General features: G+C 39.0%; 1 protein-coding gene and 1 pseudogene across 1 annotated transcript; both read right to left on the bottom strand.

Annotated features, from left to right (window-relative positions):
* Positions 1-1253: 1253 nt before the first annotated feature.
* Positions 1254-2183, bottom strand: LOC132342092 (olfactory receptor 4C6-like). The gene has a single exon (XM_059884300.1). The coding sequence runs from the start codon at positions 2181-2183 to the stop codon at positions 1254-1256; it is 930 nt and encodes a 309-aa protein (XP_059740283.1).
* An 18863-nt stretch (positions 2184-21046) lies between these two features.
* On the bottom strand, positions 21047-21965 carry LOC132344650 (olfactory receptor 4C3D-like; annotated as a pseudogene).
* Positions 21966-22508: the final 543 nt, after the last annotated feature.

The following is a 22508-nucleotide window of genomic DNA, read 5'->3' as shown; positions in this document are numbered from 1 at the left end:
TTGCCATTTCCTTCTCCAATGTATGAAAGTGAAAAATAAGAGTGAAGTCACTCAGTCGTGTCTGACTCCTAGCGACCCGATGAACTGCAGCCTACCAGGCTCCTCCGCCCATGGTATTTTCCAGGCAAGAGTACTGGAGTGGGGTGCCATTGCCTTCTCCCAGTATCTCTCTAGTGACAGGCAAAGCAAAATCTGGAGGAAAAGAAATGTCATTTGGATTTTCAAATTCAACTCTATGATGTAACAGCAAGAAAAATTTCCCCATAGTTAAAGAAAAATTAGGTCTCCATAGAGTTACTTTTTTCTCATAAAGCACATAGCTACAGGCACTAGATTCTGATGTTGACTCCCAGTGTAAGTGATTCTTATTCTGCCTCTTTAAAGGAGAAATAACAGTAGCACAGAATTTTGGCAGTGCTGTAGTCCTTATTAAATAATAAACTACTAAGTATAGTACGAATCTGAAATTGTACTTGCTTCCAACCATCTCTGGAAAAGACACTTGGAAACATGAAATCAGATAATTCTAACTCCTATATTTCTTATATATATATATATATATATATATATATATATATATATATATATATACACACACACACACACACACATATATATACACCCTTACTTTTTGGTATTAATTTGTATTAAGGCAAAACAAGTTACTTTTAGACTTAAATTCACTCAACAATATTTATTAAGCACAGCATGAAGTAAAAAATACAATCTCTGACCTTATAGGGATTACAAATTTGTTGGAGGGAAAAGAGAAAACAAAAGATAAGAAATAATTGCTGAAGTTTGGTTTCTGACATTGATACTAAGGGTATCATCAGATGAAGAGTTAAAGAGTTACCTAGAAGAAAGTCATCAGAGAAAACATCTAAGGAGATGACAGTTCATCTGAAAGAAGAAGAAGAAGAAAAAAAAAAAGTGCCAGAGAAGAACTCTGGGAAAGAGAATTTCAAGAGTAAGCAGTGTAAGAAAAGCAAAAGCCATAAACTAGAAAAGGCTTGAATTATACAAAAGGCAGGAGAAAAATGTAGAGAGAGAAAGAGAAAGTGGGCGGAGCCTTGTGAGAAAAGGAATGGAGCACACACTGCACGAGGGAGGGGGAATAACAGGATTACAGTCTTGGCCTAATTTGCATGATTAAATGACGCCAGCGACTACTGTATCCTCAATAGATCCGAAGGAATGGGAGGGTAAAAGCACATTGTCCTTGTAAGAAAGAATTGCCCTTAGCATGTAAGCTAATGACCACACAAGGCCCCTTGTTTCATCCACAGTTTCCTCATGGCATTTTTCACCTCCATGTTCCTCAAGGTGTAGATCAGGGGATTTAACATGGGTGCAACGATGGTAAACGACACAGCCATCGCCTTGTCTATGGGATAGGTGACTACAGGCCTCACATACAAGAAAATACAAGGCACAAAGAACATGAAGACCACCATGAGGTGGGAGCCACAGGTGGAGAGGGCTTTACACTGCCCTTCAGAGCTGCAGGATTTCAGGGAGCAGAGGATGACCACATGGGAGGTGACAAGGATGAAGAAGATGGCCATACACATCACCCCACTGTTGAGGATAACTAAGAGACCCAGAATGCGGGTATCCATGCAGGCCAGTTTCAGCAATGGAAACAAATCACGCATAAAATGATCAATGATGTTAGGGCCACAGAAGGGAATTTGATACATGAAGAGAAGCTGTACTGTTGCATGGGTAAATGCCCCCACCCATGACCGTCCCAGTAGTAAGCAGCACATCCAAGGCCTCATGATGGTCATGTAGTGCAGGGGCTTACAGATGGCCACGTAGCGGTCATAGGCCATCACGATGAGAAGGATGATGCCCACTCCACCGAAGAAGTGGTCAATGAAGACCTGGGCCATGCAGGCTTTGAGGGAGATGGCAGTGCTCTCAGAGAGGGAGTCCACAATCATCTTGGGGGCAATGACAGAAGAGTAGGTGACATCCGTGAGAGAGAAGGACATAAGGAAAAAATACATGGGTGATCTCAGACTCTGACTTGTGACCACAGTTACCACAATGAGGAGGTTTCCCAAAATGGTGGACACATACATGATTAGAAACACTGCAGAGAGTATTTTCCGCAGCTCTGGATTCTTTGCAATGCCCCAAAGAATGAATTCCGTCACATTGTTGGGATTACCCATTTACTATGGGCTGATGTAAGCTTATCTCTCTGAGCTGGAAAATCTACAAAAGAATATGATTCCAAATTAGCAATTATTATGAATTTGGGAATTTTTTTTTTTTGGACTCTCTCTTACACCCTCTTGACTTACCTTTTCCTTCAGCCATCAGTACAGCAACTAGCTACAAACAATCGGATCCTGATAACACCTTGATCCCTGTCATTCCCTGTATAACACCTCTCACCAGTGTATCTCTTGCTTTTCTGACACTTGCTGCTTGAGACACTTAGAAGACCCTGCTTCATTACCCTGGGACATCAACCATGTGGTGATATGGAGAACTAACATACCTTTAGGAAATCCTAGATCACCAGTTGATAGAAGCCAGTGGATAAATGGTAACCAGCCTAGCACAATCTAAGATTCAGATTTGCTCCTTCCCTGTTTCACTCTCCCCCATTCACTGCCTTCATTTTCTTTTCCAAAATGAACTACCAACACACAAGTCCTCTCAGCTGCTGCCTTTTAGGAACCTCAAGCTAGGAAGCTGACCTTAATGTATCACTGGACATACCTAGTAACCTCAGAACATTCTATTTCAGCTCATTTGTTTCACACGCTTATTGATTACTAGAATGTTCTAGTTGAAGAGCCTGCAAAGCAGGTAGGTCATATCCCAAAGGCTCTCCACTTATTAAGAACTATACTCTTTGTATCTGCATTTCTTCCTATCAGATTGGATTATTATTGCATACCATGACTATTTGATAAATCTCTTTTGTGTATCAGGCACTAGACTATCCCATGAAGCATTTTCTTCATTTTAGAGATAAGATGCTGAGGCAAAATGAAAAAATTACAGCAAGTTCCCAAAGATAATAAACATTGAAGCCAAGTTCAAGTCCAGGTTTTCCTGCATCAAAATCAATACCAACAACAACCTATATTGCTCCTTTTAGTATAATGTTGAGTGCTCAGTATGAAAGAGATACTGAAAATTCAATAATTTCCACATTATGACAATACAGAGAGGCAAATTTATACTTCCTGTGCTTATCTTATTCAATAATTCTACAATAAAATTCAATGCTTAATTAATGATGAGACTACAATGAAGAATATGTTTTTATTATAAATATAATCCTGAAACCATGATTTATAACTTTACTTACTTCCCAAGATTCTAATTATTTTCCAAAAATGCTTATTAAAGAAAACAAAAGCTTAAATCTTTCTTTGCTCCAGGAAGACCCAGATTCAACTTGAGCAGCCTAATCCCAGAAGACAAGCCCGAGTGAACATAAATCCTTTCTTCTTTTTTTTTCTTCTGAAGGGGTGCACCCAAATAAAGCCAAAGATTCTAAAGAATAATACAAATACTAACAAAGTAACTAATCTATTTTGCACTCACTATGTGACAGTAAGGTGTTTTGTCTGCTATTTGCATTATTACATTTATTTTTGTATCACTTGGGACAAGGTACTGTCACAGATCTAATCTTGAGGATGAGGAAATGGAGCTTTAGACACATTGAGCATCTCAGTTAAACACAGCAGAAATTACAAATCCGTGTCATCTCATTTTAAAACACAAATTCATAATCTTTGCCTTATACCACTAAAGAAATGAATAGTGGCCTCCATTGACTAAATGCAATTGTTACCACAGTTGAATGATGAGATGGTACGACAAGTGCTTCATTGGCCAAGGTCTCTTTGCAAGGGATACTTAAGCAGAGGCTGTCTTGGGGGACCTCTATTAGAGATGATTCCTTTAAATGGGGATGCAAACTACAAAGTCTCTGAGACTCCTGTAAACACCTAAGACCCACTCTTAGGATTACCCTCTTACTAAACAAAATTATATAACTTTCAGGACAATCTTTGCAAATATACAGTGTAGATTAGCTTCAATCACTCTCATCTCCAGTCTAAGAGCTTCAAAAAATTTTAATAGCACAAATGAAGTAGAATGGACCTGTTCTTGGAAATCAGGAAAGCTGGGTTTTATTCCAGGTTGTCCCTCTCACTCCTAGGTTATGTTGTTACATTGTTCACTATCTGGGCCTCAGTTTTCTCATCTAGAGAATGAGGTAGCTCTGGCAGGTTATTAGAGAACTGGGGTTCAGAGGAGCCAGCATAGAGACTCTGTTCCCTTCAAAACAGCAGCTCACCTCCTATCTACATTAAATGTTTACACTTCTAGGTAATATTTCCTTTGAACTATCCCATGGCTTCAAATATTCTAAAACAAAGTGTACTATACTAAGATAACAATGCCCTTCTATTTTAATATATATTGACTACTAGTTCACATATCAGCTTCCTATTTTGAAATTCAAGACCCTCAACCAAAGTAGTCAACCTCATCTATTTCTACAATTCCCTCTCACTGCCATAAAGCCCATACCTAACTGTCAGAACACATTTGATTGTGTTTTGTACAGTGCATTAAATCCATGGGGTCAAGAATGAACAACACAACTGTCCACTGCAGTCCAGACATTTACTGACTACACAACCTATAAATCCTGTAAAAATAAAACAATGAAACAACAGTTCAAGTCATTAAGTGTTCAGATCAGATCAGTCGCTCAGTCCTGTCCGACTCTTTGCAACCCCATGAATCACAGCATGCCAGGCCTCCCTGTCCATCACCAACTCCCGGAGTTCACCCAGACTCACGTCCATCGAGCCAGTGATGCCATCCAGCCATCTCATCCTCTGTCATCCCCTTCTCCTCCTGCCCCCAATCCCTCCCAGCATCAGAGTCTTTTCCAATGAATCAACTCTTCACATGAGGTGGCCAAAGTACTGGAGTTCCAGCTTTAGCATCATTCCTTCCAAAGAAATCCCGGGGCTGATCTCCTTCAGAATGGACTGGTTGAATCTCCCTGCAGTCCAAGGGACTCTCAAGAGTCTTCTCCAACACCACAGTTCAAAAGCATCAATTCTTCGGTGCTCAGCCTTCTTCACAGTCCAACTCTCACATCCATACTTGACCACAGGGAAAACCATAGCCTTGACTAGATGAACCTTTGTTGGCAAAGTAATGTCTGCTTTTGAATATGCTATCTAGGTTGGTCATAACTTTCCTTCCAAGGAGTAAGCGTCTTTTAATTTCATGGCTGCAGCCACAATCTGCAGTGATTTTGGAGCCCGGAAAAATAAAGTCAGCCACTGTTTCCCCTATTTCCCCATCTATTTGCCATGAAGTGATGGGACCAGATGCCATGATCTGCGTTTTCTGAATGTTGAGCATTAAGTCAACCTTTGCACTCTCCACTTTCACTTTGATCAAGAGGCTTTTTAGTTCCTCTTCACTTTCTGCCATAAGGGTGGTGTCATCTGCATATCTGAGGTTATTGATATTTCTCCCGGCAATCTTGATTCCAGCTTGTGTTTCTTCCAGTCCAGCGTTTATCATGATGTACTCTGCATATAAGTTAAATAAACAGGGTGACAATATATAGCCTTGACATACTCCTTTTCCTATTTGGAACCAGTCTGTTGTTCCATGTCCAGTTCTAACTGTTGCTTCCTGACCTGCACACAAATTTCTCAAGAGGCAGATCAGGTGGTCTGGTATTCCAATCTCTCAGAATTTTCCACAGTTTATTGTGATCCACACAGTCAAAGGCTTTGGCATAGTCAATAAAGCAGAAATAGATGCTTTTCTGGGACTCTCTTGCTTTTTCCATGATCCAGCGGATGTTGGCAATTGCCAACAATAAGTGTTAAGGAGTTATTATTTGAGAGTTCTGTGCTAAAATCTTTATGCTTTTCTTTTTTAGTTCCCACAAAACCATATGAAATAGGTCCTAGCATTATCCTGATTTTCTAATGCAGTGAATAAGGTTTCAGTTCAGTTCAGTTCAGTTGCTCAGCCATGTCCGACTCTCTGTGACCCCATGGACTACAGATTCCCAGGCTTCCCTGTCCATCACCAACTCCCGGAGTTTACTCAAACTCATGTCCACTGAGTCGGTGATGCCACCCAACCAACCATCTCATCCTCTGTCATCCCCTTCTCCTACCACACTCAATCTTTCCCAGTATCAGGGTCTTTTCAAATGAGTCAGTTCTTTGCCTCTGGTGGCCAAAGTTTTGGAGTTTCAGCTTCAAAATCAGTCCTTCCAATGAATATTCAGGACTAATTTCCTTTAGGATGAACTGGTTGGATCTCCTTGCTGTTCAAGTGACTCTCAAGCGTCTTCTCCAACACGACACTTCAAAAGCATCAACTATTCAGTGCTCAGCTTTCTTTAGAGTCCAACTCTCACATCCATACATGACTATTGGAAAAACCATAGCTTGGACTAGATGGAACTTTGTTGACAAAGTAATGTCTCTGCTTTTTAATATGCTGTCTAGGTTGGTCATAATTTTTCTTCCAAGGATCAAGCGTCTTTTAATTTCATGGCTGCAATCACCATTTGCAGTGATTTTGGAGCCCCCCAAAATTAAGTCTGTCAGTTTCCACTGTTTCCCCATCTATTTGCCATGAACTGATGGGATTAGATGCCATGATCTTAGTTTTCTGAATGTTGAGCTTTAAGCCAACTTTTTCACTCTTCTCTTTCACTTTCATTGAGAGGCTCTTTAATTCTTCTTCACTTTCTGCTATAAGGGTGATTTCATCTGCATATCTGAGGTTATTGATATATTTTCTGGCAATCTTGATTCCAGCTTGTGCTTCATCCAGCCGAGCATTTCTCATGACGTACTTTGTATATAAGTTAAATACGTAGGGTGACAATATACAGCCTTGACATACTCTTTTCCCTATTTGGAACTAGTCTATTGTTCCATGTCCAGTTCTAACTGTTGCTTCTTGACCTGCATAAAGACTTCTCAGAGGAAGGTTAGGTGATCTGGCATTCCCATCTCTTTCAAAATTTTCCACAGTTTGTTGTGACCCATGCAGTCAAAGAGTTTGGTATGGTCAAAAGAATAAGTAGATGTTTTTCTGGAACTCTCTTGCTTTTTCGATGATCCAGTGGATGTTGGCAATTTGATTTCTGGTCCTCTGCCTTTTCTAAATCCAGCTTGAACATCTGGAAGTTCACAGTTCACATATTATTGAAGCCTGGCCTGGAGAGTTGTGAGCATTACTTTACTAGCATGTGAGATGAGAGCAACTGTGCAGTAGTTTGAACATTCTTTGGCATCGCCTTTCTTTGGGATTGGAATGAAAACTGACCTTTGGTCCAGTCCTGTGGCCACTGCTGAGTTTTCCAAATTTGCTGACATATTGATTGCATCACTTTCACAGCATCATCTTTTAGGATTTGAAATAGTTCAACTGGAATTAGTGTATATAACTTGCTCAAAGCTTCTTTTTTTAATATAAATTTATTTTAATTGGAGGTTAGTTACTTTACAGTATTGTATTGGTTTTGCCATATATCAATATGAATCTGCCAGGTATACACATGTTCCCCATCCTGAACCCCCCTCTCTCCTTCCTCCCAGTACCATCCCCCTAGGTCGTCCCAGTGAACCAGCTCAAAGCCTCTTGATGCCTATGTGATTAAGTTGATACCTCAGCTCACTGACCACAGCCCTTCCACAAATTTTACACCCTGTCTCACAAAACTGTCATGAAATTCAGAGGAAGTAAGAGACATGAGAATGTTTGGAGAGCACTATCCAAATATTCATTATGTTTATCTTCCATTCCTATAAGCTCCTGGCCTCCCCTTCCCATGTTCATGTCTTTTGTTAAACTAATCTCTTACACTCATCTTTCAGACTCACATCATCTCCCAAATCTCCCTCACCTGTTATTCTGGATATTTGTTACATGTTTCTGTATAGCTTGCATATCAGAAATAATTCATTTATCTCATTTAGCTAAATTTAAAAAAGATTAATGTTTATGAAATAAATAAAAAATGATGCAGCAAAAATTGAAGGTATTTCTTAATAAACATTTAACCAGTTCCATCACATTTTTAAAAATATAAATTTTAAAGAAATATCAAAATTTCCAAATCAATTTATTCATAATAAAAGAAAATATACTATACAGTCCATGGAATTATATAGGCCAGGATACTGGATTGGGTAGCCATTCCCTTCTCCAGGAGATCTTCCCAACCCAGGGATCGAAGCTGCATCTCTTGGGTCTCCTTCATTGGCAAGCTGATTCTTTACAACTAACACCACCTGGATCTATTAAATACTAAATTGACTAAAAGGGTATCAGTTACTCCTGAACACTTAATAAGATATGTTTTTGAACTGACTTTAAAAGAAACCTTCAAAAGCAACTTGTTTCCTAAAACACTCTTTTAGCCAAAAGTAGAATATTTGTAATTAAATAATTCATTTTCATAAATTGTAAAAGCAAGACATGCCCCACGAGGGATAGCTTAAATAGATAGATAGATAGAAAGAAAGGTTAAAGTAAAAAACCCTCTCCCAACGATAAGCACTCACTCATTTGATCCTCTATTAACAGTTTAGTAAATGCTCCTAAGATATGCATTTGTATTTGGTATATATATATCATCATTGATGCGTTTTACTCTATATAAACATATATAAAATATAATAATTCACTTGAAATACTAATTACAGCTTGTGTGAGCATTATCTGCCAATATAGATGAATTTTCCTTGATTTTAATTGTTACATATTATTCCATTTCATTGTTACAATATAATTCCTTTAGTCCATTTTTGCTTGAAATTCATTTCAGTTTTAATACTTTACCTTATATGTAGATACACAATGAATACCACTTACAGACATCTTCACTTATTTCTGTTGGATAAATCTATGTCATCATAAAAACAAAAAATACACATATATTTACATTTGACAGATTCTGTAACATTGCTCTCAAAATCCTGAAGTATCTTTTATTGCCCCAAAATAGTGTATTAAAAACTAATTTTCCCCACAGCTTTGCCATCACTACATATTAAGAACCTTGAATATATTAAAAATAATGATGCAGAAAATCATCTCATTTTAATTTGAATTTGCTTAATCATTCAGTCTTAGAATCTCATTGGTGATATAAACAACAAATGTTAGTTCCCAGAGTTTAAGCTGTGCTGTGTGCCTGTGAACTAATTCATTCATTCATGTTCAACTCTTTTGTGACCCCACAGACTGTATAGCCCACCAGGCTCCTCTATCCATGGAATTTGCCAGGCAAGAATACTGTAGTGGGTTGCCATTTCCTCCTGCAAGGGATCGTCCCAACCCAGGGATCAAAACCATGTCTCCTGTATTGTCAAGCAGACTCTACCCTTGAGCCACTAGAGAAGCCCAAATCAAAACGATGTAATATCTATATAGAGATATATGATCTATGCATGCTAAGTCACTTTAGTCATGTCCAACTCTTTGTGACTCTATGGACTGTAGCCAGCCAGCTCTTCTGTCCATGGGATCCTCTAGGCAAGAATACTGGAGTGGGTTTCCATGCTCTCCTCCATGGGATCTTCCCGATGCAGGGATAGAAGCTGTGTCTCCTGCATCTCTTGCATTACAGGCAGATTCTTTACCACTGAGCCATCATCTATACACATATCCTAATCAAGCTAATAATAAATTATTTAGTATATTCTATATATCAGATATTTTGCTATTACTTAATGTATGTTTTCTCACTTAGTCCTCACATCTAACTATGAGGAGACACATTGTATGACTGAGATAAAGCCAAATGATTAATTTGCTTAAGGGTATACAGTCAGTAATTAAGAAAGCCCGGATATGAACCCAAGAAGCCAACTCTATGTTGATATGTGTTTCTTGTGTCTGAATTTCTCATGGAGCTTAATGATTTATTCAATAAAATCTTGGATAACAGGAAGTGATAGCAAGGTATTTAGGGAGAGCCTCTGGGTCATCATTTTTAAGGAGCAACAGTGTCCTGTGTTTCTTAGAAAACTCATGCCCGAGCACAGGCATCATCAACAGACTGTCTCTAATGAAGGACATTAAAAGGATTGTTTCTATCCCTAAGCCTTCCTTTCTTCACTTGCTTTCCTTGAAAGAGGAATAGACATGTAATTATATACAGCAGCATAATTTTGGATAGAAATTAGTATATCATTGTAGATACAAAAATTAATGCTTTCTTGAAATGACTCCAGAGGCAGGGGGCTTCAAACCTGAACGACCATTTGCTTCACCCTCAGGACCAATGCTGACACCACCCTTATAGGCAGAGCTCCTCAGAAATAAACATCTGTGTTTATATATATATATATGTATGCAAATTTAATATGAATTATTTATATATATAAATTTAATATATGTATTGAATAACTATAAGCAATAATTTATCAAACCAGAAAGAAAAATACTAAATAAGGCCTGCATCAAAGGTGACTAATAGAAAAAGAAAGGCAGTTGGTACAAGAGGAACACAGAAATATATCTACATATACACACATATATGTTGTTTGTATACTACATATACACACAGAATGTTGCTTGAAAGAAGGGAAGCACAATATGTCTAAAACTATCCTATATATACCAGCTACTCCCATTCCTCCCTTTTCTAAGACAAACCGCTGACACATAAACACACAATTTATTTGCTAATCTCATGATCTGGATAGAGACCAAAAGGTAGACACTTAAGTTCTGGCAATTTGCCCAAAGAGTTTAAAGTAAATTAAGCTAAAAATTGTTGATAACTCAAGACTTTTCAACCTGAGGCTAAAATTTGTTTATACAGACAAAACAGGTTAGCAACTGAGTAAAGTTTAAAAATAAAATAAAATTAAAAATTTTTAAATTAAAAATAAATAAATAAATAAAATTGTGTATGTACGTGATTCAGTAATTTCAGTGACCTCAAAACAGTAATTCAAATTAATAAGACCATGTTTAATCCTCAAAAAAGTTGTTAAAATCATCTCCAAAACTCAATTTAATGTCATCTCTCTAATTACCTGATGATCTCTGTAACTAGAAGGTAGAGAGCATGTGAGTAATTTTCTAAGATCATGTCAGAATAATCAAAAGTCTTACTCCATTCAGGATATACTTACATGAACTTTTCTCTACAAAAGGTCTATAAATCATGATGCATTATAGTTGCAACTTAGAAAATTCAAGTATGGAATGAAGTAAATCAGGATCACACTGGAAGCAAATCATCCAATCAATGGGAGGTAATTTTGATAGGACCAGAGTTTCTAATGATTTTGAAAAACACATTTAAAACATATCTAAATGTCCAAGGATTTATATAGGAAATAATCTCTGTGGATAGGAGCAGAATTTCAATGTGAAAGTTTTCTAAAAAAGGCAGCCAGATATAAACAGTTTTCAAAATCATTCATGGAACTGCCTGCCATTTAACTATATTTGAGTTTAATTTGCAAGCAGTTTCCAATACATATCTTAGAAAAAAAACATTATTACCAAGACGTTTTCCTTTGGGCAATAGACTTGGGTTAAAGAGGACAGACTGTTATTTTCAAATGACACAGGATTTCAAGAAGTGTAGACTTGCATCAATTCAACTGCACCCCTTTGAGGCTGTGTCTCCACTGACTGAGGCTCTAATCACCATACCAATGAATTCCCACCCACTCCTGCAATGATCCACATTTCCCAGGAGTGGAGCCTCACTGGAGCTAGGCCAAACTGATGCTCCACAAACACACAACCAGATCATGGTGGGTGATAACTATTGAGTTATTTGTTGAACTAAGTTATCTTCTTCAGTAGAAGAATAACCACACAATGATTCATCTGCCTGATGATAGAGATGAAGAAAAGTCAGTAGGACTTATTCTTGATCACCTCGCTAGCCCGAGGGCTGACTTTTTCCATCACCTGATCTGGAGGTCTCTGTATCTTTTTTTTTTTAATTTATTTATATTAATTGGAGGCTAATTACAATATTGTATGGGTTTTGCCATACATTGACATGATTCAGCCATGGATGTACATGTGTTCCCCATCCTGACCCTCCCTCTGCCTCCCTATCCAACCCATCCCTCAGGGTCATCCCAGTGCACCAGCCCTGAGCACCCTGTCTCATGCATTGACCCTGGACTGATGATCTGTTTCACATGTGATAATATACATGTTTCAGTGCTATTCTCTCTAATCGTCTCCCCCTCGCCCTCTCCCACAGAGTCTAAAAGACTGTTCTATACATCTGTGTCTCTTTTTCTGTCTCACATATAGGGTCATCTTTACCATCTTTCTAAATTCCATATACATGCATTAGCATACTTTATTGGTGTTTTTCTCTCTGTATATTTTAAGACTGCTCTTAAAATAGTATAACATCTAACTGCCTTTATAAAGCATTTAAAAATGCTCCTCAGCAAGAAAAAAGAAAGGCTAAATTCTTTCACATTCCTTAAAAATTGGTATTCTCAAATAGCATGTTTAAAATTTAAAAATATTTGGGGGTTAGGAACATTATTTTTTGTCTACTATTAATAATAATAATAAAAAAAAATCAGTATCCTACATTTGCAACACACTTCACAGACTATAACTAGTCCAATAAACTTACTTGACCACACTCTAAGAAGTCTCCAGAGAAGCAAGAGTCTCTCAGTTTTACTGAAGGTCAGGTGATGGGCCAACCTCTGTGTTAGATTAACTTTCCTAACATTCTAAAGTTACTCCATGATCTCATTTAACAATATAGACAAGAGTTAGGGCAACTTGAACTTCCCAGATGGCTCAGATGGTAAAGAATCTGCCTGCAATGCAAGAGACCCATGTTCCATCCCTGGATTGGGAAGATCCCCTGGCGGATGGCATGACAACCCACTCCAGTATTCCCACCTGGAGAATCCCCATGGACAGAGGAGCCTGGCAGGCGACAGCCCATGGGGTTGCAAAGAGTTGGACGCGACTGAGCGACTAAGCACAACACACAGCACAGGGGAGCTTAGCACAATTCTCCTTTCCAATATTGCCCCCCAAAAGGTACTTTGTTTGATGTTTCATTTCCTTAATCGCTTCCTCTTCTGAACTAGGAATGCCACAAATTTGCTACCTTTTTTATATGATGTATGTATGTCTGTGCATTATATATAAAAACAGTAAAAAATGTTCATCCCCCAAGAAACCATTTTTACTTACTTGGGAAATACATTACCCTCATTTCAAATGCATGTTTTTAAATAACTTGCTTATTTTTGAAAATAGAAGGAAGATAGTATGGTTATTTAAACTCTGAGTAAACTGAAATTTTAGCTGTGCTTCAAACAACTACACAAATCTATATCCAATTTTTCTGTCCTACATCACCCTCTCATAAAATATTCTTCATATTACCCATTACTAACAAAACTTTATTTTTCATTTGTTTACTTGCTTATTACTTACCTACTCACCATTGGAATTAGTTCCACACAAATACAACCCTATTTGTATTATTCAACATCATATACCTAAATCCCACAGCTTTTTTTTCCCCACTGTAGACACTGAACAATATTTTTTGAATGAATTAAATGTCTAACTTTCCTAAACTGAATTGACCATGAAGCCATTTTCCAGTAAAAATGGTAACATTGTGGGATAACAATGGGAAAAGCCCTAAAGACACCTATTTAGCTCTTCAAGGTGCTGCCCTCATGCCCAAACTCAGTATCAGTCTGGTCAACGATTAAGCTATTTTTTTCCTCCAAATATCTTTCACCCAAGTGCCACTTTCTTTGAAATTCAATTGTTGAATTCCATTTCTTGAGCCCATTATGTTTCACTTTTCATGATGCCCATGAAGTGTAATACACCTTCAAAGATGAGATCAGCAGGTGGCTTCTCTCTAACAAAAGTGGAATCAAGAAAGTGCAATTCACCTGAGGAATGAAGGTCAAGGGAGGGCTAAGAGAGGACAGTGTCCCCGCCCCACCAAAAGGGAAAAATGTCTCAATGGCAGTATCCACAATGTGGCAAATGATCATATCTGTGTCTTGATATTTTCACATCATGAGAAAAAGGACTTCTGTTGTCAGGTGAAAAGAGAGGAAGGAAAAAAAGTCTGAAAGACTTGTGTGGCTTACCTTCATTGAGTCATAGCTTTTTGTATGAAATGCAGTAAAGTCCTCCTTAATTACACTTGTTGCTTAAATTATTTAAAGAACCTATGAAAATGTATGTCTTGTAGCTGTGTTAGTTGCTCAGTCGTGTCCGACTCTGTGAACCCATGGACTATAACCCACCACCCTCCTACTTCCATGGGATTTCCCAGGCAAGAATATTGGAATGTGTTGCCATTCCCTTCTCCAGGGGATATCCCTGACCTAGTGATCAAACCTGCATCTCTTATGTAAGTGGTGCTAGTCTTCATGTACAGGGCTTATTAATTTTACTCAAAAATAGTTAGTCTTATTATTAAGGTAAATCTTAAGTTAGCTGTCAATTTATGTTTAAATATAAATTAAAATTGTTACTGTTAATTAATTCAAATTTTAAAAGCTCAGCCGTGACTTCAGATTTAATACAGCAAGTACTTCAGTGTTACCACACTGCAGAGGGAGAGTCTTCTTCAGTTACTGGTTATTAAAAAAATATTCACTTAAATATTCACTTTTATATCCTAGCATGTTGGTATGAAAGCTTCAAACTCTAAATCAAACCATTTCACTAGACTGTATATAGATAGATAGTTTCACTATATTTGATTGGTTTCATCAGGAAAACCAGAAGGGGAAGGGACCGAAAAACCTTATAGCTGGCCTTCAACAATAGAGAACTCACTTTTCTCATTAATGCCTAATAATTTCACTAAAGTCCAGATTAAAATAATGTATTCTTATATATAAAGATCCATACATTTATCTCATTAATTTTAAGGACACACACTTGCATGCTTATGTTATTCAAGACAGCAAAAGAGACATAGATGTATAAAACAGTCTTTTGGACTCTGTAGGAGAGGAAGGAGGGGGATGATTTGGGAGAATGTCTTTGAAACATGTATAATATCATATAAGAAATGAATCACCAGTCCAGGTTCGATGCATGATACAGGAGGCTTGGGGCTGGTGCACTGGGATGACCCAGAGGGATGGTATGGGGAGGGAGGTGGGAGGGCTGTTCAGAATGGGGAACACATGTACACCTGTGGCAGATTCATGTTGATGTATGGCAAAACCAATACAATATTGTAAAGTAATTAACCTCTAATTAAAATAAATAAATTTAAATTTTTTTAAAAATTGAAAATAATTAGGTGGCTGTTAGTCTTCAAGAGACATTCTTGATGATGAGTATGAAGGGACATCTTAATATACCTTAAACTTACTCACAAGCCAGCAAGTCTCCAACTGAGAATGCCAGATGGCCTTATATTCCCATCTTCAGCTCTGAAACCTTCTAAGTTCTCTGTTCACAATTTATAATATCAGTGAGTCAGTTCAGTCGCTCAGTCATGTCCAACTCTTTGCGACCCCATGAATAGCAGCAAACCAGGCCTCCCTGTCCATCACCAACTCCCAGAGTTCACTCAGACTCACATCCATCGAGTCGGTAATGCCATCCAGCCATCTCATCCTGTCGTCTCCTTCTCCTCTTGCCCCCAATCCCTTCCAGCATCAGAATCTTTTCCAGTGAGTCAAATCTTCTCATGAGGTGGCCAAAGTACTGGAGTTTCAGCTTCAACATCAGTCTTTCCAATGAACACCCAAGACTGATCTCCTTTAGGACGGACTGGTTGGATTTCCTTGCAGTCCAAGGGACTCTCAAGAGTTTTCTCCAACACCACACTTCAAAAGCATCAATTCTTTGGCGCTCAGCCTTCTACACAGTCCAACTCTCACATCCATACATAACCACTGGAAAAGCCATAGCCTTGACTAGATGAACCTTTGTTGGCAAAGTAATGTCTCTGCTTTTTAATATGCTATCTAGGTTGGTCATAACTTTCCTTCCAAGGCTTGTCTTTTAATTTCATGGCTGCAATCACCATCTGTAGTGATTTTGGAGCCCCCCAAAATAAAGTCTGACACTTTTTCCACTGTTTCCCCAACTATTTCCTAAGAAGTGATTAAATATCTCACCCCTCCAGCAAGCCCCTTTTATAGCCCCTAAGACCCAACCATTGGCCTCAGTTTTCCTCTTTTGATACTCCCTTTAGTCTTAGAGTAGAAACAATATTTATTCAGGAGTTTCCCCATTCTTATCCATGAATTATGCTCAGCTAATTTCTAATAGTCACAAGAAAAAATGAACCACATATTGTTTAAGTCTAGACTCTTGAAATTCTTAATTATCATTATTCATTGTAAACTTGATCATTTTAACAGCTTAAGCAGCTTCCCAGGTGGACCGGTTAGATCCCTGGGTTGAGAAGATCCCCTGGAGGAGGGCAAGGCAACCCAGTCCAGTATTCTTCCCTGGTGAATCCCAAGGACAGAGGAGCCTGGCAGGCTACAGTCCTTTGGGTTACTGAAGACCAACATTAATACTTGATTTCACTAATGTAAAGAAATAGGTTTTTTCTTTTCTGAGAAAGAAACAAATCTGTTACCATACTACCACTGGCCTTTTGTAAAAGTGAGTTGGCATAGCTCACTATGCCAAAGTGGAAAAAAATAGAGAGAGAGAAAATTGTAATGCTGAGCTGTATTGCTACATGTGAGAAGAGGCTGCAGCAGATTTAGCACTATATTCTTGAAGGACATGGGCTTTCTGTATAGCTCAGTTGGTAAAGAATCTGTCTGCAATGCAGGAGACCTCCCTTCAATTCCTGGTCAGGAAGATCCCCTGGAGAAGGCATAGGCTACCTACTCCAGTATTCTTGGACTTTTCTTGTGATTCAGCTGGTAAAGAATCTACCTGCAATGCAGGAGACCTGGATTTGATCCCTGAGTTGGGAAGATCCCCTGGAGATGGGAAAGGCTACCCAATCCAGTATTCTGTCCTGGAGAATTCTATGGACAATCCATGGGTCATAAAGAGTCAGACACGACTAAGCAACAAAGTAAATCATTAAGACTGTAGACATTTTCCTCATCTATAGACCTAAACATACAACAGACAGCAATGTTTCATTTGAAAAAAAGTAAGACTGAGTTTGAAAGACCTGAATTGGAAGTTCATTGCTAAAACTTTTGAAAGGAAGCTGGATTCCAGTGTAATAGTTCCTGACACACTAACAAGGAAAACACATGTGATGTGAGGCAAGTGAATCTGTCTTGGCTTCAACTTGTTCTCTGTAAAATGGGGATAATAAAAATGAAACTACCAGCTTAGGACATGGATGAATCAACTGAGGTGAATGTGTCTGATGGATGATATGATCATGTGATGTAAATACACTTATCAGACATACAGAGCAGTATCTTTAGAACCTAAACATATACCTTTTGTTGAAATTTAATAAAAGATGTTTCAGTTCATCTGACTCTTTGTGACCCCACGAATTGCAGCACGCCAGGCCTCCCTGTCCATCACCATCTCCTGGAGTTCACTCAGAGTCATGTCCATCCAGTCAGTGATGCCATCCAGCCATCCCATCCTCTGTTGTCCCCTTCTCCTCCTGCCCCCAATCCCTCCCAGCATCAGAGTCTTTTCCAATGAGTCAACTCTTCCCATGAAGTGGCCAAAGTACTGGAGTTTAAGCTTTAGCATCATTCCCTCCAAAGAAATCCCAGGGCTGATCTCTTTCAGAATGGACTGGTTTGATCTCCTTGCAGTCCAAGAGACTCTTAAGAGTCTTCTCCAACACCACAGTTTAAAAGCATCAATTCTTCAGTGCTTAGCTTTCTTCACAGTTCAACTCTCACATCCATACATGACCACTGGAAAAAAAGAGGTGTTTACCCCCTCCCCCCCAAAAATAAAAATCTTCACAAACCAGATAATCATGATAGTGTGAATGCTCAAATAGAGCCAGACACCCTGGAATGTGAAGTCAAGTGGGCCTAAGGAAGAAGCAGTACAAACAAAGCTAGTGGAAGTGATGGATTTCCAGTTGAGCTATTTCAAATTGAAAAGATGATGCTGTGAAAGTGTTACACTCAATATGCCAGCAAATTTGGGAAACTCAGCAGTGACCACAGGACTGGAAAAGGCCAGTTTTCATTCCATTCCCAAAGAAAGGCAATGCCAAAGAATGCTCAAACTACCACACAATTGCACTCATCTCACACCCTAGTAATGCTCAAAATTCTCCAAGCCAGGCTTCAGCATACATGAACTGTGAACTTCCAGATGTTCAAGCTGGTTTAGAAAAGGCAGAGGAACAAGAGATCAAATTGCCAATATCTGCTGAATCATCAAAAAAGCAAGAGAGCTCCAGAAAACATCTATTTCTGTTTTATTGACTATGCCAAAGCCTTTGACTGTGTGGATCACAATAAACCGTGGAAAATTCTGAAAGAGATGGAAATAACAGACCACTGGACCAGCCTCTTGAAAAACCTGTATGCAGGTCAGGAAGCAACAGTTAGAACTGGACATTGAACAACAGACTGGCTCCAAATAGGAAAAGGAGTACGTCAAGGCTGTATATTGTCACCCTGCTTGTTTGACTTATATGCAGAGTACATCATGAGAAACGCTGGGCTGGAAGAAGTACAAGCTGGAATCAAGATTGCTGGGAGAAATATCAACAACCTCAGATATGCAGATGACACCACCCTTATGGCAGAAAGTGAAGAAGAGCTAAAGAGCCTCTTGATGAAAGTAAATTGTGAAAGAGTTGGCTTAAAGCTCAACATTCAGAAAACTAAGATCATGGCATCTGGTCCCATCACTTCATGGCAAATAGTGGAACATTGGAAACAGTGGCAGACTTTATTTTGGGGGGCTCCAAAACCACTGCAGATCATGACTGCAGCCATGAAATAAAAAGATTCCTATGAGGTACCATTTCACACCAGTCAGAATGGCTGCGATCCGAAAGTCTACAAATAATAAATGTTGGAGAGGGTGTGGAGAAAAGGGAACCCTCTTACACTGTTGGTGGGAATGCAAACTAGTACAGCCACTATGGAGAACAGTGTGGAGATTCCTTAAACAACTGGAAATAGAACTGCCTTATGATCCAGCAATCCCACTGCTGGGCATACACACTGAGGAAACCAGAAGGGAAAGAGACACGTGTACCCCAATGTTCATCGCAGCACTGTTTATAATAGCCAGGACATGGAAGCAACCTAGATGTCCATCAGCAGATGAATGGATAAGAAAGCTGTGGTACATATACACAATGAAGTATTACTCAGCCATTAAAAAGAATACATTTGAATCAGTTCTAATGAGGTGGATGAAACTGGAGCCTATTATACAGAGTGAAGTAAGCCAGAAGGAAAAACACCAATACAGTATACTAACACATATATATGGAATTTAGAAAGATGGTAACAATAACCCGGTGTACGAGACAGCAAAAGAGACACTGATGTATAGAACAGTCTTATGGACTCTGTGGGAGAGGGAGAGGGTGGGAAGATTTGGGAGAATGACATTGAAACATGTAAAATATCATGTACGAAACGAGATGCCAGTCCAGGTTCGATGCACGATACTGGATGCTTGGGGCTAGTGCACTGGGACGACCCAGAGGGATGGTATGGGGAGGGAGGAGGGAGGAGGGTTCAGGATGGGGAACACATGTATACCTGTGGCGGATTCATTTTGATATTTGGCAAAACTAATACAATTATGTAAAGTTTAAAAAAAAAAAAGACTCCTTGGGAGAAAAGTTATGACCAACTTAGCGTATTCAAAAGCAGAGACATTACTTTGCCAACAAAGGTCACCCTAGTCAAGGCTATGGTTTTTCCAGAGGTCATGTATGGATGTAAGAGTTGGACTATAAAGAAAGCTGAGCACTGAAAAATTGATGCTTTTGAACTGTGATGTTGGAGAAGACTCTAGAGAGTCCCTTGGACTACAAGGAGATCCAACCAGTCCATCCTAAGGAAGTCAGTCCTATGTGTTCATTGGACTGATGTTGAAGCTGAAACTCTAATACTTTGGCCACCTGATGGGAAGAGCTGACTCATTTTAAAAGACTCTGATGCTGGGAAAGATTGAAGGCTGGAGGGGAAGGGATGACAGGGGATGAGATGGTTGGATGGCATCACCGACTCAATGGACGAGTTTTGGTAAACTCCAGGAGTCGGTGACGACAGGGAAGCCTTGTATGCTGTGGTTCATGGGATCACAAAGAGTCGGACACAACTGAGCAACTGAACTGAACTGAACTGTCCACCACTCCCAGCCTCCCCAGTTTCAAATGGCTCAAGCCTTGGTACAGAAAAAGAAAATATTTCCTTCATTTTCAAGAAATATGTAAACCATAAAGATATTTAAGAGCAAATGAAGAATAATTTCAAAATTCTGGCTTAGTTTTTGTGCTAATAAAAGAATTAGATTGTGAATTATTGTTTCCTCCTTTTGTGGGTGTTTCTTTTGTTGAATTTTATAAATTAACAGAAAAAATCTGCATTGAGTTTTTCACTCCCCTTCTGTCCTTTTCCCCTATATCTGTCAAAAATTTTCATTTAGTGGATTTATGATAGCCTAAGAAAATAACATGGATTCTAACATGAACGTCCTATGGAAAAATCAATTTTATACATGTAACATATGTGAGAAGTTGGAGAAACAGCAATAAAACACTGGAGACTAATATACTCTACAATTATTGAACTAGGAGTTTATTGTTGTTGGTTCAATTAAGTATTCTGAAACTATGAATGTGAATATGAAACCTTGACAAGGCAATTTAGAAGTTATCAAAATTCCAAATAAATACCAATCTGTTAGTAAATATTCAACAAATATTATTTTATAGGTCTTTCTTTTTCATTAGTGGTCTGCAAAAATTTATTAACTTTTTTTCCCCACAATCTAAAACAGGTGTAACCTTGCTATGTACATAAATAATCACTTTCTTGGCACCCTGAATATCCTAAGTGAGTCTCCTCTTCAACAGATTCCTCATAGCTTTTTTCACTTCTGTGTTTCCCACTGTGTAAATGATAGGATTTAACATGGGACAGGATTGCAAAGAACACAGTCACCCACTTGTCCACAGGGTAAATGGCCACAGGATGTGTGTGGGTGAATATACAAGGACCAAAAGAGAGCACCACTACTATAAAGCGGGCGCCACCTGTAGAGAGGGCTTTTTGCCATCCTTCAGAGCCATGGGATTTCAAGGAATTCAAGAGAGGTATGTATGACTAGGATGAAAAAAGAAGCAAGCACATGCCCCCACTGTTGGCTGCCACCACCATTCCCAGCCTGTAGGTGTCGCTGCAGGCAAATTCCAACAGTGAGAAGAAATCACACATGAAGTGGTCAATGACATTGGGACCACAGAAGGTCAAGTCCATTGAGAAAAGGATCTGGACTGTGCCATGCAGGATGCCCCGAGCCCATGCCACCACCACTAGGAGCTGGCAGAGCCCCTGTCACATGATGGTCATGTAGTGCAGAGGCTTGCAGATGGCCACATAGCAGTCATAGGTCATGGCCATGAGGACAATGATCTCTGATCCTCCCAGGAAGTGCTCCAAGAAGAGCTGAGTTTGGAAGCCACCCCAGGAGATCGTTCTTCTCTGGTACAGCAGGTCGATTATCATTTTGGGTGTGCTCACAGAGGTGAAGGAGACATCTAACAAGGCCAAGTAAGTGAGAAAGAAGTACATAAAAGCAGAAAGTGTGGGACTGAGGGAGATGGTGATGGCAATGAGCAGATTGGCCAGCACAGTAAACAGGAAGATGAACAAAAAGACAACAAAGAGTATTTTCTGCGGGTGTGGATTCTGTGTGTGTCCCAAGAGGACAGATTCAGTCACATTTTGGGGAGGCCTGAGGACATCCATTCAGCAAGTAATACCTTTCTGAGCCCATATTACCCACAAAGAATAAAGAATGATACTTGTTAGTCATTGTGATCTGACTGGCTCAGAATAAAAACAGTGCAGTCACAGTGACTGTTGAGCATATCCTTGGTAATTTGCCCCAGTTCTCCTTTCAAGTCTTCCTTACTTTTTTCCATGGTGCTTTCCATTTCTTCAAACACTCAGAGTTTGTCACCTGTAACAACATTTGATGTTATAATTTACTGAAGCACTGGACTGTCTCCATGAGATCTGGATTCTCCTAGTGGTTTCAACTCTACGTGACTCTACAAAGTCATCTTAGTGCTCCATACTTCCATGAATTCCTCTGTGTCTGAGAGGCTACCAACTGTAATTTTCAGATGTGTCTTATAAGCTGAGAAGTGCTACACACAAGTAAGAGTTATTTCCTGTTGCATGAAAATTTACATTTGAAATCTCACATCTGTGGAAAGAAAAAGCATGATCAACAAGTGTCTGTTATAAACAGGGAGTTTAGGGAAATGTACATAAGTCCTTGGTGAC

This window comes from Bos taurus, chromosome Y (genome assembly GCF_002263795.3).
Source record: "Bos taurus isolate L1 Dominette 01449 registration number 42190680 breed Hereford chromosome Y, ARS-UCD2.0, whole genome shotgun sequence".
NCBI classification, from domain to species: domain Eukaryota; kingdom Metazoa; phylum Chordata; class Mammalia; order Artiodactyla; family Bovidae; genus Bos; species Bos taurus.
The sequence above is the reverse complement of the archived record's forward strand: the minus strand, read 5'-3'. Positions and strand labels throughout refer to the sequence as shown.

Excerpts from the sequence above, each read along its gene's own strand:
- LOC132342092 (XM_059884300.1), bottom strand. The coding sequence starts at position 2,183 with ATGGGTAATCCCAACAATGTGACGGAATTCATTCTTTGGGGCATTGCA.